This window comes from Pteronotus mesoamericanus, unplaced genomic scaffold (assembly GCF_021234165.1).
Source record: "Pteronotus mesoamericanus isolate MK-2021 breed Mesoamerican mustached bat unplaced genomic scaffold, CSHL_Meso_final scaffold_167, whole genome shotgun sequence".
Lineage (NCBI taxonomy): Eukaryota > Metazoa > Chordata > Mammalia > Chiroptera > Mormoopidae > Pteronotus > Pteronotus mesoamericanus.
The window spans coordinates 1,623,074-1,638,952 of record NW_026555308.1 but is presented as its reverse complement, the minus strand read 5'-3'; the positions used below and the strand labels follow the sequence as shown (position 1 = coordinate 1,638,952).

General features: G+C 50.0%; 1 protein-coding gene across 1 annotated transcript; it reads right to left on the bottom strand.

Annotated features, from left to right (window-relative positions):
* Positions 1–92: 92 nt before the first annotated feature.
* Positions 93–5,729, bottom strand: ATP6V0C (ATPase H+ transporting V0 subunit c). The gene is made up of 3 exons (XM_054589442.1): positions 5,472–5,729; positions 978–1,161; positions 93–819 (listed from the first exon to the last, which is right to left on the bottom strand). The coding sequence occupies exons 1-3, from the start codon at positions 5,548–5,550 to the stop codon at positions 615–617; spliced, it is 468 nt and encodes a 155-aa protein (XP_054445417.1). The 5' UTR covers positions 5,551–5,729; the 3' UTR covers positions 93–614.
* Positions 5,730–15,879: the final 10,150 nt, after the last annotated feature.

Here is a 15,879-nt window from a genome sequence, read left to right as displayed (position 1 = left end):
TGTGCCACGTGACCGACGCACCCACGTGACCGCACGCCCGGCGGCACACCCCTCCCCCTGGCCCACACAAGCGCTTCACACAGGCATCCAGTCACATCCAAGAATTTTATTGGACACGGCTCCAGGCCTAACAGGCCCAGCACACTGCCCAGCAGTCAGGGCTGGAGGGCGGTGATTCCATCCGAAGTCTCAGGGCACACAGTAACCCCACAAAGCGACACTCTAAAAGATTACTATATAGTTGGGAGACGGGAGGGTTGCTCCACAAACGTGCGAACAGGTCAAATCTTTATAAATAAACATCCAGTGAAAATGACAACTTGAATTCATCCTTATACAGAGCACTCTAGGGCAGGTATATGGGTGGAGGTGGCCAGAAACCAGCATCCTCACTGGTCAGGGGACCTGGATGGGTGATGAGTGGGCCCAGATGTCCACTGCACGGGGCGGGTAAGGGCAACAGACGATGGGCACTAGGACATTGCGCATTTACAAGACCAACTACTGGGAGTAGGGGGCAGCTGCCCCGTGCGTGTGTGTCAGGCTGTTCATTCTGGAATGAGGAGGGGGTGGTCTTTACATCATATTCTGTGGCTGGTGGGCTTGGAGAGGGCCTACTTTGTGGAGAGGATGAGGGCAACGATGAGACCATAGAGGCCCAGCACCTCTGCGAAGATGAGGATCAGGATCATTCCCACGAATAGTCGGGGCTGCTGGGCAGTGCCCCGCACACCGGCGTCCCCCACAATGCCAATAGCAAAGCCAGCTGCCAGCCCACTGAGGCCCACACTCAGGCCAGCGCCCAGTTGGAGGAAACTCCTGGGGGAGAGAGGACACAGGATAGACATTAGGTGCCTGCCCGGGAAGATGGCAGGCATATGCCACTAGCCAGATGCCCGCTGCCCAGCCCCCCGGCCCTGTGCAGTGGCCTGACACCAGGCAGGGGGTGGGTGTGGTGAGAGGGACCCAGCACTCACCTGTAGAGACTGATGCCTTCATTCAAGGAGTTGGCAATAAGGACTGCCACCACTAGGCCATAGATGGCAATGATACCAGCCATGACCACGGGGATGATGGACTTCATGATCAGCTCTGGCCGCATGACAGACATGGCCGCGATGCCAGTGCCACTCTTGGCTGTACCATAGGCAGCACCCAAGGCTGTTGGGGGTGAGGAGAGGCAAGGTGAGCCCAGAACCCTGGGGGTAACTGACCTAGTTGAGGGCCACCCCAAGTTATCACAGGCAATGAGGAGATGAAGGTGGCACCTAGCCAGGGGCAGGTGGCCCTCAGGGGAAATGGTCACAGCTGAGCACTCAAGGAATCTAGTAACTAACTGTTCCTTTCTTCTACCAGAGGCCCCTATGGCTGTTGGCTGTGTAGCCTATGTGAGCTCCTGCTCTGCTATGAAACCCCTACCTGGGCTTACCAGGACTCCGCAAGCTTGGCACACCAACCCCACAACATTTAGCTCAGCTGCCCCCAACATAAAAGGTGGAGCTGTAACAGCTCAGCAGCAGTCCCACAGGGAACCAGGCAGCTGGGTCCCTGATGCCTTGCTGGAGGCTCCAGACACGTTTTGTCCCACCCAGAGTCCCAGGCACTTAGGTCAGAAAAGGCTTGGAACAGCATGAAATGATTGTATGTCAGTAGCCCAAATGTCAGGCCAGAGTCAACCCACTGGCCCTGGGGCTATGCACAGGGACAACATGTTAGAAGAGCACACAGGGTCTGACCACTGGTGAGGGGAGGCAGCCTGACAAGTCCTGTCCTCCCAGGCTAGTTTCCTATCTCCCCACCACTCCCAGCCCTAGGACACACTGCTTGGAGGGCTGCCATCTGTGTGGATGGGATGAACACACCCTCAGCCATACAACAGGCCTAGCCCCTTAAGTTTGGAGAGAATCCTCTCTAAATAACCAGAAAGAAAGAGCGAGCCAATGAGAAAACAGGGCACAGGAGGGCGACGGGTATGTGGAGCCATCACCCAGCCCAACTGTGAGGCCTTGGCAGACCTCCAGAAGTGTAGCTTCTGCCCAAGGCCTCCTCCAGTAACGGAGGTGGGGGGCTCTAGGGCAACCTGTCTGCTCTTAGGCTGCCCTCCTGAAAGTTCTCCACTCCTGGTACCTGTCTTCTAAGTCTAGAGTAACTTTTGCATAGAGCCACAGAGGGCCAAGGAAGCTCTTATGACTCCCATCACCTGCTCTCCAGGGTCCCACTATGCTTCTTGAGCAGAAGACAACATGGGTAGGAGGTGGAAGGAACCAAGACACTCCTAGCCATTCCTTTGCGTATTTTATTCATCTCTCTGGGCCACAAGGTGCCTATTCTGCTTATCACCAAGCAGGGATACGTTCAGAGGGGCGCTGCCTTCCCCGGGCTCTAAAAGTCTGGTGAGGAGACAGGTATGGCACCTTCAAGCAGTGACATGTTCCAGGAGAGTGGGGAGGAAGGTGGTGGTGGAGTCTGAGGAAGGGTTTCACAGAGGTGACATCTGAGTGGAGGGGTGATGGTGAGCTGGAAGATTCCAAACAGCATGAATGGAGACGCTAACCAAAATAGCACTGGATGGCGAGCAACTGGAGGGAGAAGGCAAGGGTGGGGACAGAAGGATCTGCGCTGCCTGCCTCCTCCCCTTGGTCCCGGAGGCACCTCAATACTGCCTTGCCTTGACATTCAGTGACTTCAGCCTGCCCGGGGCTGTCTTCATGAAGCCTTTCATGGAACTCTCCTGGTTGCAGTGCCTTCTTTGGGCTTCTACTACAGGCCCTGCACGTCAGGCTCAGTCACATATATCCAAGGGGCCAGTGCCATGACTCGTTAATCAAGGAGAAGGGCACAGGCTGCCACATGGCACTGAGTGTGAGGTTTACAGAGACCTCAGCATCGCAGCCAGTTGCAAGAGACAGGAAGTCACCTGGGCCCTTCTCTCAGAGGACAGCATGTAGCCTGTAGCCGGGGCCAAGGAGGACACAAGAACAAAGGGAAGAAAAAGGGATGACCATCAGGAGAGAAAAACAGTCTGGCTGGGCAGCAGCAGGTGCCTGAAAAAGCCCTGGATGCCAGCTCTAAAGGCCAAGCTTGATAGGGCTCCAGATCCAGTGGGAGATGGGAAGGTTGCAATCAGCTCGCAGTTCCAGGAACACAGGACCAAACAGGGTACCCACCAGCATAGAGGAAGTAATAGGAAATATGGAAAAGGAACAACTGAAAGCTTTGTGGAAGGTATGATGAAGAAAGAACTGACAGGACATTTTTTGGTCACAAGTTAAGACAAAAGGGGAAGCTGAAATGGGAGATGGGGACTGGGAAGGCCTGAGAGTTGAGTGGACCTCATTTGGTTGTAAGAAGATCAATCAGCAAAGCACTAGGCAGGCCAAGGGCAATCTAGGCCAGGAGCTGGGGACAGCTTGTAATCAGCCAGGCAGTGACACCTGATGCCTGAGAAATGAGGGGCTTGTTCACATAGGTACAAGGAGATGGATGAGGCCTAGCCTTGGAGAAAGACATGTTTAAAGAGAAATGAAATAAATCAGCCACGTTAAGCCCAACGTAGGGAAGGGAACAGGAGTGAAGCTGCATTCAGATCAACAGGAATGAGTGCCCTCAATCACCAGGAGCCTGGGGCAAGCAAAAAAGCCCCGGACCAGTGCTATACTATTCTCAGTAACTTTCAGAGACCTGCTGGTCAGGTTCAGTCTGAAAGTACCAAGTAAGTTCTAGAAGAACAAAGGCCCCTAGTAACCAGAGGGAGGCCAGGAGCTGTGTACAAGCAAAGGGCTCAGGAGGCAAACTCAGCTTCAGGAGCAAGCAGTGACAGCCAGAGTCCCATGTGGGCAGGCAGCATGTTTTGTTCATTGATGTCTCCATGTGCTTGGCACATAGTAGGAGCTCAATAAAGACTTGTTGAATGAATGAATGAACAAGCAGCACCCAACAGGTGGCCAGGCAAAGAGGAATCCCTGGAGGTAAAACAAAGAAAACGCTGGGGTAACGGCACAGCAACCTGCTTGGAGGCCCTGGAAAGCAGTCAGCCCCTGAAGATGTGGAAACAGCAGGCGTTGTCTGGGAGGGAAGGGGAAGTCCGGATCACTTCTCCCACCACAAATGACCTCTTACTTGCGCATGATAGGAAGGGTAGGGCTCACTCAGTAGCGTGTGACTGGCAGACAGGCTCAGGGAGAGGGAGGCCCCCAGGAGAGCAGAGCCCCCAAGTCCCCACCTTACAAGTGTTTACAGTCAGCAGAGGCTGTTTGGTGTTCAAACCCTCCACATACCTGCATAGGGAGCCTCCCAATTCACCAGGTAGGGTGGGGCAGGGTGCAGTCATCAAAGCCAAAAACCAGACCCAGACCAGGCCAGACCAGTCCATGGGGAGCGCATCTGGCCCAGGACTCACCTCCCTGGGTTGCACATTCCTGAGCCTAGCCCAAAGGTCCTTCTCCCAGATAGACCAATTTTCACTTAATTCGACACTCTAGGACTGTAAAGACTCGATTTCAAAAACCAGGTGCCATAAATAACCCTGGAAGGCCCCTTTCTCCATGCCTAGGGCGGCCCCTCCCAATACCAGGCCTCAGGAAAAGAAATGAAGGTTATTCGTTCTTCCATTCATTGCGGTCAGAACTTGAAAACTCTACTAAAGACAAAGACCCAATCCTCTGAACACTGAGGCTCTGGGCAACCCTCTCAACTCACCCCAAAATAGCTTCTCAGCAAGTGACAACACAACCCTGATGTTGGCTAGACTCCCTTCCTCCATGGCCTGTTTGGATCCCCCCTCAATTCCAAACACTCCCACCCCTGGGTCCCTGTCGGCTCTCAGCACCAACTCCTCAAGCCCAGCTTTGCCAACCAACCCACACAGGAATATTGGGAAACAGTGACAAGTCCCAACCGGAAGCACCTACCTCTGGATACAGACCCACCTAACCCACGGCATGGTGGGGGAAGGGCGAGGGCTGTGGACCTCGGCTGCTAGCGCCGGGGACCGATTTCCCCGCCCTCGCCGTCCACAGACAAGGCTGGCCCCACGTCGGGGGGGCTTTCCGAGTTGTGATGTCACATCTCCCCGCAGGACTGGGAGGGGATGGATGCAAAGCAAGCGCAGGACGGCGTGCATCCACCCCAGCCTCCCTCCCGCCTCTCCCGGGGCTAAGATGGCAGCAACACCGCCGCCCCACCCCCGCACGGTCACACACCGCGGGCGAGGAGGCCGGCCTGTGTACCCCTGGGAGACCCTTGGGGCCCGCACCCCAGCTTAGGCCGTACGACCTGCACAGAACGCCCGATGGCCCAGGCAGCCTCCTGGGCCCCGACCCCTGCCCGCGGTCATGTGAGGTCTGGGACCCCCAAAAGCTCGAGATTACGTCAGAGTGACGTCACACACCGAACCCCGGTGAGCTGTGGGCACGAGTACCACGCACCCTGGCGCCCCCCGCCTCCCGAGTCCCTCCTGCCGCGGCGCTCACCGCTGAAGACCATGGCGGCCGAGGCGCCCATGACCGCGAAAAAGGAGGCGTACTCGGGGCCGCTCTTGGCCTCGGACATGTCTGCGGGTGGGGAAAGGGCGAGCTCGGCAGGTCGAGGTGGGGCCGAGGACCGGCTGGGCGAGGCGGGCGGGCGGCGAGTGGCGAGCAAGAGGCGAGCACGGAACAAGCGATCAGACGGCTGCGAAGGCAATCCGGCCGTCAGCCGCTGCGCTCTAAATACCAGCACCGCAGAACAAAATGGCCGCAGCAGCCGTGTCACATGACACTAGTCCCGCCCCCTTGGGTCGTACCACTTCTTGCCGGTGGGGGGCGCCACTGCCCCTGCACGCTTTAGCAGCCCGCCGACCCCCCTCCATACTGTCCCGCCACCCCGCCAGCCCTGACTCTGGCGTTCCGCTCCATCTAGGCCTGCGCGGATGCGCTGCGGCACCTCTTGGCCTCTCGGACCCCAGAGCTTTGCGCCCGTCGGGTCCCCCCACCGGGGCGGGGCGGTGGCGCGCCACATTATCCTACGGGGCCGGACGTGGAGGTGCTCCGCCTCCTCTGCGGCTGCGTGGCGCCGGCCGGTTCTCGGTCCTGTGGCTTCCTTTTCTTTGCGTTTTGTGGCGCGGTTCGTGGCTCTTGTGTTCTCACGGCCTTGCCCCCGGGACCCGGGACCACTCTCTCCTCCTGGAGCGATCTGAGGATCCGAGCAGACCGAGCTAGATCCCGAGTCTCGGGCGCCTGCCTCTTCTGCTCCAGCCCCCGGGAAAGCTCCCAGCCCACCTGTGAAGTCCTGGCCTCTGTCTGCAGCCCTCCTGTGTCCTTCGGTCGCTCTACCCCGACCCGGTTCCCAGTCTCCTCCAAACCCAAACCCACCAGCCCCCGACCTAGAAGTTGATGACCTCTCTCCTGGCTTCCCAGGGAAAGGAACGCCCTCCCCGGCATCTGTCTCCTCTCGTTCATCAGGGACCCAGACTTCATTTTGGGGGGGAAGGGTGTCATTGCTTCTCAAGACGGCGTGACTGGTTTGAATTTCGTCAGTGTTGCGACCTGTAGAGGCTTCCCGGGATTTCTGCACGTTCTGGGGTCCCTCTCCCCACGGAAAGCTTGCACTTGCAGGACTGCACTTATTTCTGGAGCAGCAGTCAATGGTTTCAGCCACGCAGCATGCAGGCTGGCCTGGAACTGACTACCTTGCTGATCTCATGAGGTGGTCTGGCACCCCAGCTGTCTGCCTTGTATGCGCACCAGCTCTGGTACCCTATGCTTTTTGGTCCCTTCTCTTTTAGGAGCCCTGAGTGACTGCCTCTCGGCTCTCTCTTGAGCTCGGAGCCCTGGTTCTGACATTAAAGAGTCTCCCTGAACATCCTCGGTGACCGCTGTCCTCAGTCTTCTCCCCGTGGGCTGTGGGGTTCCTGGGCCTGGCCCTCCCACTGGACTCTTAGTCCCATCTTCTAGAACAGGAACCTCCACCCTCAACTTGGAGTCCACAAAAGTGCCAGTTCTGTCCTGTTTGAAAAGAGAGGAGGCCACCATCACATGACTACAGCCCTCCCCACCTCCCTGTGCCCCAGACTCTGACTTCTTGAAGGAGGAATCTACTTCTTGTCTCCACTCACTTGTTCTCTGTCCCTCCTCCCTCCCCAGCTCCTTGGTTTTGCCAAGGTTGCCGGTTACTGCCATTTCGAGAAGCTCAGGGACAATTGTTAGGCTTTCCGAGTGGGTTTCTCTTGCTGCAGCCCTCTGTCCACTCCTTTACAACTTCTCTCTCTCTCTCTTTTTTTTCCCCCAGCTCACTTCCTACAGCCCAAACACCCTTATTCCTTCCTTGGAGTCACAAGGAGAAGCAATGAAAGGCCTAGGTCCTATGATGGATCCTCCCCTCACTGGATGATCATGTCTTCTGTCTACATCTTTCTAGCCCTACCCTAGGACCAGTCCCTGTAACTTCAGACACTTAGGTTCCAGGGCCAGGGAAGACCAGGCCAGGGAGCTGGCTCTGGCTGAAGTTCCAGGGAGGCTATGTGCAAGGAGAAAATTCAGATCAAGGAAAGGAGGGACAGACCAGTACACAGCAATCAAAAGCACAGCAGGCAAAGTGCACAGAACCCCAGTATGGCTGAAATCCCAAGACTGGGACAGGACCATCCCCTCATGGAGCTCAGGAAGTCATTCAGCTTCCATCCCGGCCCTCTCATTTTCTGCCCAGGTTCTGGTATGAGATATTACACGGGGTCTCGAGTGGGGCTGCTGACACCTCAAACAAGCATGTCTCACACTGCTCATAACCGCTAACCAGCTTCTACTTTGTTATTTCCATTTTGGGCAAGAGACACACCCATCCACCCTCCTGCTCACACCAGGAGCTTTCAAGTCATGCACTGCTCATTCTTTATTACTCACCAAACCCCGAGGTTCCTCAGCTCCCCAGCACACAGCTCTGACCCTACCAGCAGCCTGATGTCCCTTGGGTAGGCCTTCATTTCTGGCCTGGGTCTTTTCACAGCCTCTACATGATTGGCCTGCTCAGTCTTACTACCCTGCTCCAATCCATTCCTCACCTTAAAGCTGCAGAATCTTTCTACCTGGCACATCTGACCAGGCTCTCTCTCCTGGAATCCTTCACTGTCCTTATAACATAGGCTGCACCCTTGGTGGTCTCTTCTCAGGCCGTCCCCATTTCTTCCCCTTGTGTTGCTCTCTTTCTCGCCTGTGTTTCTCTCTATACTAAGTCCTCTACCTTATTTTTTAAATTTTTATTTAGAGACAGAAAAATGTCGATTTGCTATTCCACTTTATTTAATACATTCATTGGTTGTTTCTTGGGTGAGCCCTGACCAGGGATCAAACTCACAACCTTGCTGTATCAGAACGATGCTCTAACCAACTGAGCTACCCAGCCAGGGCTCTTCCTTTCTTTTTACTTAGGGAATGCTACTCAGTCTTTAGAATGTAGAATGGCACTTCCTCCAGGAAGCCCTCCCGACCTCACTTTCTCCTCCTCAGGCCCTTTTTCATTTATTGTACTCCATTACTACTTTTTTCACTCACTACCTTCCCCACTGAGAGTTCCTGTACCTCTTCTGTATCCTCAACCCTTGGTAGGGTGCCTGGTGCATACAGCTAACATTTACTGATCACTGTGTACAAGACCTGTTCCAAGCATTTATTGGGGTATTAGCTAATCCTTACAATGACCTGTGAGGAAGATCTCACCATTACCGTCATTTTGTGAAAAGGAAATAGGTTTAGGAAGGTTAACTGTCTTGCTCGGGGTCAGGCATCTAGAGAGTGGTGGAATTGAAACTCTGACTATAGAAGTTGGGCCTGGCCCATGTGGCTCATGCACCACCGGCTTTCTACGCCGGGGCCCAGGGAGTGTCTAGTGACCAGTGATGGGGCTGGAACGGACACAGGTCACCTTCTCCTAGGCCTCCCAGCACTGGGCAGGGCTCTGAGGTGGGATGGACTAGGGCTGTGGAAAGAAGTGGCCAAGGACACACCTCTTTGCCTTCCTCCTCATAGCTAAGTCCTTGGCTTGAAACCACAATGTCATGAGCTCCTGGCCAGTCACTGTGCAGGTGGGGGTTTCCAAGAATAAAGAAGGAGGGGCTTTAGGAAAATTACATCAGAGACCCAGACAGGGAGGAATGGAGAGATGTGGAGTGGGGTCCTGACTCCTCCAAGGATTTTAAGGGGGACAAAAGGGCTTACTGTCCACACTGAAAGAGGTGGCAGAGAGAAGTCCAATGGCACTTTGCACACCTGCAGGAAGATGGGGGTGGTGGGGAGAAGAATACATTAAGATTCCAAATGGCCTCAAATGATTGGAAAAATGAATTTATCTGAAGAAGCCATTTCAAAAGAAGAAAGAAGAGAGTCAGGCAGCCTGAGCAGGGCCTTATGAAGAACACTGGGAAACTGCAGACAAGCGAGCATCCCAGGCAGGGTGGCCTCTCCCTGTGAACAGTCCCAGTTGCCCTGTGAGTTGCGTGAAGATACACCAGAGAGGGCATAACACTGAGAGATGACTCCCTTGCTCTCCTGACCTGGCTAGATAAGAGTTACATGTGGCCCAGGCAAGGCTGGGAGGAAATGGACAGAAAACACAGTTGTGCTAGTTTGGGAGATGAGTAAAGCGATTTTTTGTATAATTTTAAAAATAGGGCTTATAAAATGATACAAGCTATTTTATTTAAAAAAATTTTTTTATTTATTGATTTTAGGGAAGGAGGGAGGAAGAGAGAGGTAGAGAAAGAGAAACATCAACTTGTTGTTCTACTTATGTATGCATTCATTGGTTGCTTCTTGTGTATGCCCTGATCAGGGATTGAACTTGCAATCTTGGTGTATCAGGGCAAGGCTCAACCAATGAAGCTGTCTGGCCAGGGCCACAAGTTATTTGTTTTAAATAAAATATGTCCTATAGGTAGACACAGCATGATACAAGCAGGACCTGACAGCCACAAGCTTCATTGGTAGAGGATGCCCTAGGTCTGTCTCTGATTACCAGAGATGGGCATGAGGCTCTCTCCCTGGACAGGAAGGAAGGAAGGAAGGAAGGAAGGAAGGAAGGAAGGAAGGAAGGAAGGAAGGAAGGAAGGAAGGAAGGAAGGAAGGGAGGGAGGGAGGGAGGGAGGAAGGGAGGGAGGGAGGGAGGGAGGGAGGGAGGGAAAAAGGAAGGGAGGGAGGGAGGGAGGGAGGGAAGGAAGAAAGAAAGGAGGAAAGAAGGAAGAATCCTGCCAGTTTACAGTAAACCCAGACCTGGCACTGAGCCTCACATAGGCAGCAGTTTCTCAGAAAGGTGCCACAAGGGCACAGACTGCTCTGGACCCTCTCTCTGGTCTGGGCTCAGCATCCTGAGGGCGAGCATAACCTCCTTACCTCCACCAGTCAAGGTTCACAACCTCTAGGCCCTGTCCTCCTTCCGCCCTGAGCCACTTATCTGACATTTAGTGAGAATCTACTATGTGCAGACACCAAGCTAGGCTATGGGGATACAAAATTTAGGAAAAGAGCTCCTAACCTCCAGGAGCTCATAGCCATGGGGGCTGGACAAGGATGTCCCAGCTAAACTGGAAAAGCAGTTAATAAGTGCAGAGGTGATACAAAGGAGGGAGGGGCTGGGTGGCTTGGACTGCTTCCAGGGCAGTGGTCTTGGAACAAAATATTAAAAGAGGAAGAGAGGCCTGGCTGGCGTGGCTCATTGGATTGAGCGCCAGCCTGAGAATCAACAGGTCACTGGTTTGATTCCCAGTCAGGGCACATGCCTGGGTTGTGGGCCAAGTTCCCAGTAGGGGGCGTGTGAAAGGCAACCACACATTGATGTTTCTGCCTTTCACATTGATGTTTCTCTTCCCTTTTTCTCCCTCCCTTCCTCTCTATCTAAAAATAAATAAATAAAATCTCTTAAAAAAAATAAAAGAGGAAGAGGGTTTGAGTAGGGGAGAGATATGATCCAGTTTGTATTTAAATTATAGGCCATCCCAATCATGGAACATTGGGCAGCTGTTTATAAGATGGAAACAGATGGACACATTCTGGTGTGGATGATTTCAGGCAGTTAAGTGACAAGAAGCAGGGTGGAGAGAGCGCACAGGTGCGCTACCTGAATATGCATGCAGACACTGCTAACAGTGGTGGTCCCTGGGGCCCTGATGGAGAAGGAGACTACCCACTGTCGATAGGCCCATATGTTTTTGGTTTTTTTTTTCGTAGGTGTGCATTTTACCTTTCAAAAATCCTAAGACAGGCAAGAGTGGGCAACAAGTGCTTAATGGGCACAGGGTTCCTTTTGGGGCACCAAAATGATGTGGATCTAGAGGTGGTGGTTGCACAGCCTTATGAATGCACTAAATACCACTGAATTGTTCACTTTAAAATGGTTAAATTCAGCCCTGTCCAAGTGGCTCAAAAGGTTGCAGGTTCTATCCCAGGACAGGGCACAAATCTAGGTTGTGAGTTCAATTTTTGGTTGAGGTGCATATGGAAGGCAACTGGTCAATGTGTCTCTCTCTCTCCCTTTCTCTCTAAAGTTAATAAACATATACTCAGATGAGGGTTAAAAATAAAATAGAATAAAATGGTTAGTCTTAAAAAAGATAAAAAACAAAGCACTTCTGTGGCTGGCTACAGATGGGGTAATCATGAGCTGGCACATGATTACCATGGATGAGGTCCAAAACGGGGCCCACATGAGGTGGTGAGAGGCAGGGGAGGAGAGGGTGTTTCTGCCTTGTCCAAGCCCCTAGCAGACTCTGTGGCCACCTGAGCCAACCTGGCCTGAGGCAGGCAGGGTTCCGAAACATCAGCAGTTTTTCAAAAACTGCTCTGTACCCCAGCTGCTCAGGCCAGGGCACCTTTCACCAATTCTGGCTTGTGTTATAATGCCTTAATGCCAATCACAAGAAGATCCTGAGCATGCTTACAGTAAAAAAACTGTCATTGCCAGGAATGTTGGTGGCATTTCTCAACCATGGGCACCGGAAATGCACACTGCCACGAGACCACTGCACACCCATTTCTATTCCAGCATCACGCTGGATGACACCAGCAACACAGGCAGGACCATATGGAGGCTCCTGCTCTCCAGCTGACAGTCTCAAGGGGAGGGAATGGGGAGACTTGCAAAGTGCTGTCTCCTGGAGCCTCAGAGAACGTCCTGGTGCAGAGGCACTGCAGCTGACTGAGGGGTGGTAAACGGCCTGTGTAAAGGCCTGCAGGCAGAGGCTGGTGGTTTAGAGGAGGAAATGAAAAAGAGCTGGCGCCAAGCCTGCATTCTCCTGTCCTACCAGGACCTCTCAGACCTGGGCCAGGGCCCCACCCATTAGGGCAGCAGGCTGCAGAGTGCTGACAGGGTCTTTGTCTTGATATAGCTGCAAAGGAAGAGAGAGCCTGTCTCCATCCTGAGAGACAGAGTCAGGAAGCAGAATAGAAGGAAAGAGAGAGAAGCAGCAGTTTCACTGGAGTGGGGCAAAAGCCCCCCTCCCGTCCCCACTCCCACAGCAGGTACAGGAAGGGAAAGGCACTGGGATGAGACAGACAGGTGGAGAAAAAAGGTGGTATGTTTACCTTTATACCACATAGGTACACCGAATTAAAATCCTAGGTATTAGAAAAGACATTGACTTATATAACCTTCCAGATAAAATATTCTCATTTTGATGAGCATGACTTTTTGATACTGAGTTTTCCACATGACAAGGATCCAAACAATTCTTGACTGAGATATTTGGCCATTCCTCTCATCCCTTATTTATGGAGCATGTCTACATGACAGGCTGTGTGAACAAGAGAAAACAAAACAAAATCAGGGAAGGACTTGGTTTGCACTGGCCTTGGCAGCACATGGAGCAGGACACACATCTCCTGTAATGGAGAGAAACTTTTCTGTTCAATCAGCTAATGCAGTCTTCTAAATTCTTTAAAGGAGCAATACTCCTTCAAGTCCGAATCCGGCGCTTCGTTCTCCTCCACAGGTGATGTCAGTTCTGAAGGTGATGTACGCAGGGCTCCCCATCCCATTGTAATGTTTTTGTAACAAATATTTCACAGTGATGTTGTTGCATTTGTTCTCATTGATTTTATGAATCAAATTAAAATTGACCAAACATATTACTAAATCACTTATTTTCACCTTTCCAAAGTTGGATTGTGTTGAAAAGTCACACATTCTCTCACTACATATTAATTTTTATATGGTCCTTGCAATTTTTTACTACACTTATTTACATGCTCCAAAGTGTCCAATTATCCATTTTTCAGCCAATAACCATCCTACACTGGAATGAAAGGTAAAAATTAATCACATTTTTCTTTTCAGTCTTTAACTCATAAGTTTTTGACAAAATATGTCCTTTGCCAGTCAATGCCCTTCAGTATGAAATAGAGCAGAGGTCTGCTCCTGCCTCTTTGCATGAAGCTAGAACAGGCTGAGACTGGTCCTGGCTGGGTAACTCAGTTGATTACAGTGTCATCCCAACATGCCAAGGTTAGGGGTTCTATCTCTGATTAGGGCACATACAAGAATCAACCAATTAATGAATAAATAAGTGGAATGAAAAATTAATGTTTATCTCTCCTTTCCTGTCTTAAAAAAAATCAATAAAAACAAAACAAACAGGCTGGGACTGCTTGCGCTACATGAGCTTCACCCTGTTGTTGATAGCCTTGAGGGACCGCAGTATCCCTCTAGCCAGGGTGCTTCTGATGAAAGAGCTTCTCACTGGTAAAATAAGTGAGCAGCCAGATAATGCACCTGTGGATTCAGCAATCTGAAGTAGGAGGTTTTGTTGGTTGATATGTTTGTCATGTCCTGGGTGTGTCCACTGACTTTGCTTCCTGAGTCCCAAGTGCAGTGCCGACAAATTCTACATGGTTGGGAGCATGTTTGCAAATGTGTGGACGCATTTCATCTTTAGCAACAAATGACATGATGCTGTACCTAACTTGAGTGTAATCTGACATTAATATAACAAAGGTGATACAACTTTTTACACCCGATTAAAAAAAAAGTTTTATTTATTTTTAGAGGGAAGGGAAGGGAGAGAGAGAGGGAAACATCAGTGTGAGAAACAGCAGCTGGCTGCCTCTTACACATACCACAAACGGGAAACAAACCCGCAACCCATGCATGTGCTTTGACCAGGAATTGAACCTACGACCTGTCCCCTTGCAGAACAATGACCAACTGAGCCACACCGGTCAGGGCTCCACCAGACTATTTTTTTTTAATCTTCATGCTTTTCTGCCTATTTGTTAAGGGAAGCACCATGATATGCTTGGTACCCCCACTCCATTTAGTAAATTCTTTGTGCAACAAGGCATTTAGGCAGAGATGAAAACAGTCAAAATATATGAATACATGTTTGAGACAGTCTCTGTACTACCTAATTAGTGGCATTTTTTTAAACCAGTGTTAAGTCTTGTGCATTTGATTACATTCTGGGTTTAATAAAAATGTGGGAAGGTAGATGTCTATAAAAATTAAGTCTATTCCTGGAACAGAAAAAAGGCTGCAGAAAAACTCAGAACAAAAAAGGTTATAGTTTTTTAAAAAAAGATTTTATTTATTTTTATAGAGAGGTGAAGGGAGGGAGAAAGAGGGGGAGAGAAACATTAATGTGTGAGATGTGTGAGAGAAACATCAGTCAGCTGGTGCTCAATCCATTGAGCCATGTCAGCCAGGGCAAAAAGAGTATAGTTTAAGTTAATAGCATTATGCCAATGTTAATTTGTTTTGATGAAAGTACAATATTAACACTGGAGGAAGCTGGGGAAAGAATAAATGGAACTCTGTACCATCTTGCAACTCTTCCGTAAATCTAAAATTACTTCAAAATATAAAGTTAAAACTGAATCTATTGCCCTAGCCAGTGTGGCTCAGTTGATTGGAGCGCTGTCCCGAAAACTGAGAGGTCATGGGTTCAAAATCCCCATCAAGATGTATGAGAAGGCAACCAATTGATGTTTTTCTTTCATTGGTGATGTTTCCCTTTAAACATATATATACATATATATATACATATATATATACATATATATATATACACATATATATATACATATATATACATATATATATGTATATATATATATGTGTATATATATATATATATAATTTTTAGACAGAGGGGAAAGGAGGGAGAAAGAGAAACATCAATGTGTGGTTTCCTCTCCCATGCCCCCTACTGGGGACCTGGCCCACAACCCAGGCAAGTGCTCTGACTGGGAATCAAAACAGCGACCCTTCAGTTCACAGGTCGGTGCTCAGTCCACTGAACTACACCAGCCAAGGCTGATGTTTCCCTTTGCAGGACAACACCCAACCAATTGAGTCACACTGGTCAGGGCTGAAAAACTAATTTTAATTCAATAATTAAAACTCTGAAAAATAAAATGGCTTATTCTTATGTTAAAAATTATTTTTGAAAAACTGATTTTCTGAAAACCTAAAGACATACAGCCCATTTTAATGAATCACTGAATGAAGTGGTTTAAACTATATTGAGTTTTTTGTTTTTAAAATAAACTTTTAAACACTTCTAGAAAAACAGTAATTCATTATGCAAGTCCATAAAACTTTGGCTAATTTTTAACATCAAAAGCTAATAATAAATAACCAAGAAGAAATAATAGAGAGTATTAACAAATTATGTGCTATTTGGGAACACCAAATATCATATAAGGACAATAATGAGAAAAATAAAGATAATAATCACACATACCTTTTAGTTTAGCAGAAAAATTAGAAGATAAGAAATTCAGAGTGGGGTGGAAGAGGGTATAAGGGGATAAATGGTAATGGAAAAATACAATAAAAATAAACTACTAAAAAAATTCAAAGAAACCATTTTGCATGTATACACAAAGATCTCATGATATAGAAATCATGACCAAGTAGCAT

Excerpts from the sequence above, each read along its gene's own strand:
- ATP6V0C (XM_054589442.1), bottom strand. The coding sequence starts at position 5,550 with ATGTCCGAGGCCAAGAGCGGCCCCGAGTACGCCTCCTTTTTCGCGGTC. Across the intron at positions 1,162-5,471 it reads GGCCGCCATGGTCTTCAGCG|CCTTGGGTGCTGCCTATGGT; the intron begins GTGAGCGCCGCG and ends CACCCCCAACAG. Across the intron at positions 820-977 it reads GAAGGCATCAGTCTCTACAG|GAGTTTCCTCCAACTGGGCG; the intron begins GTGAGTGCTGGG and ends TCTCTCCCCCAG.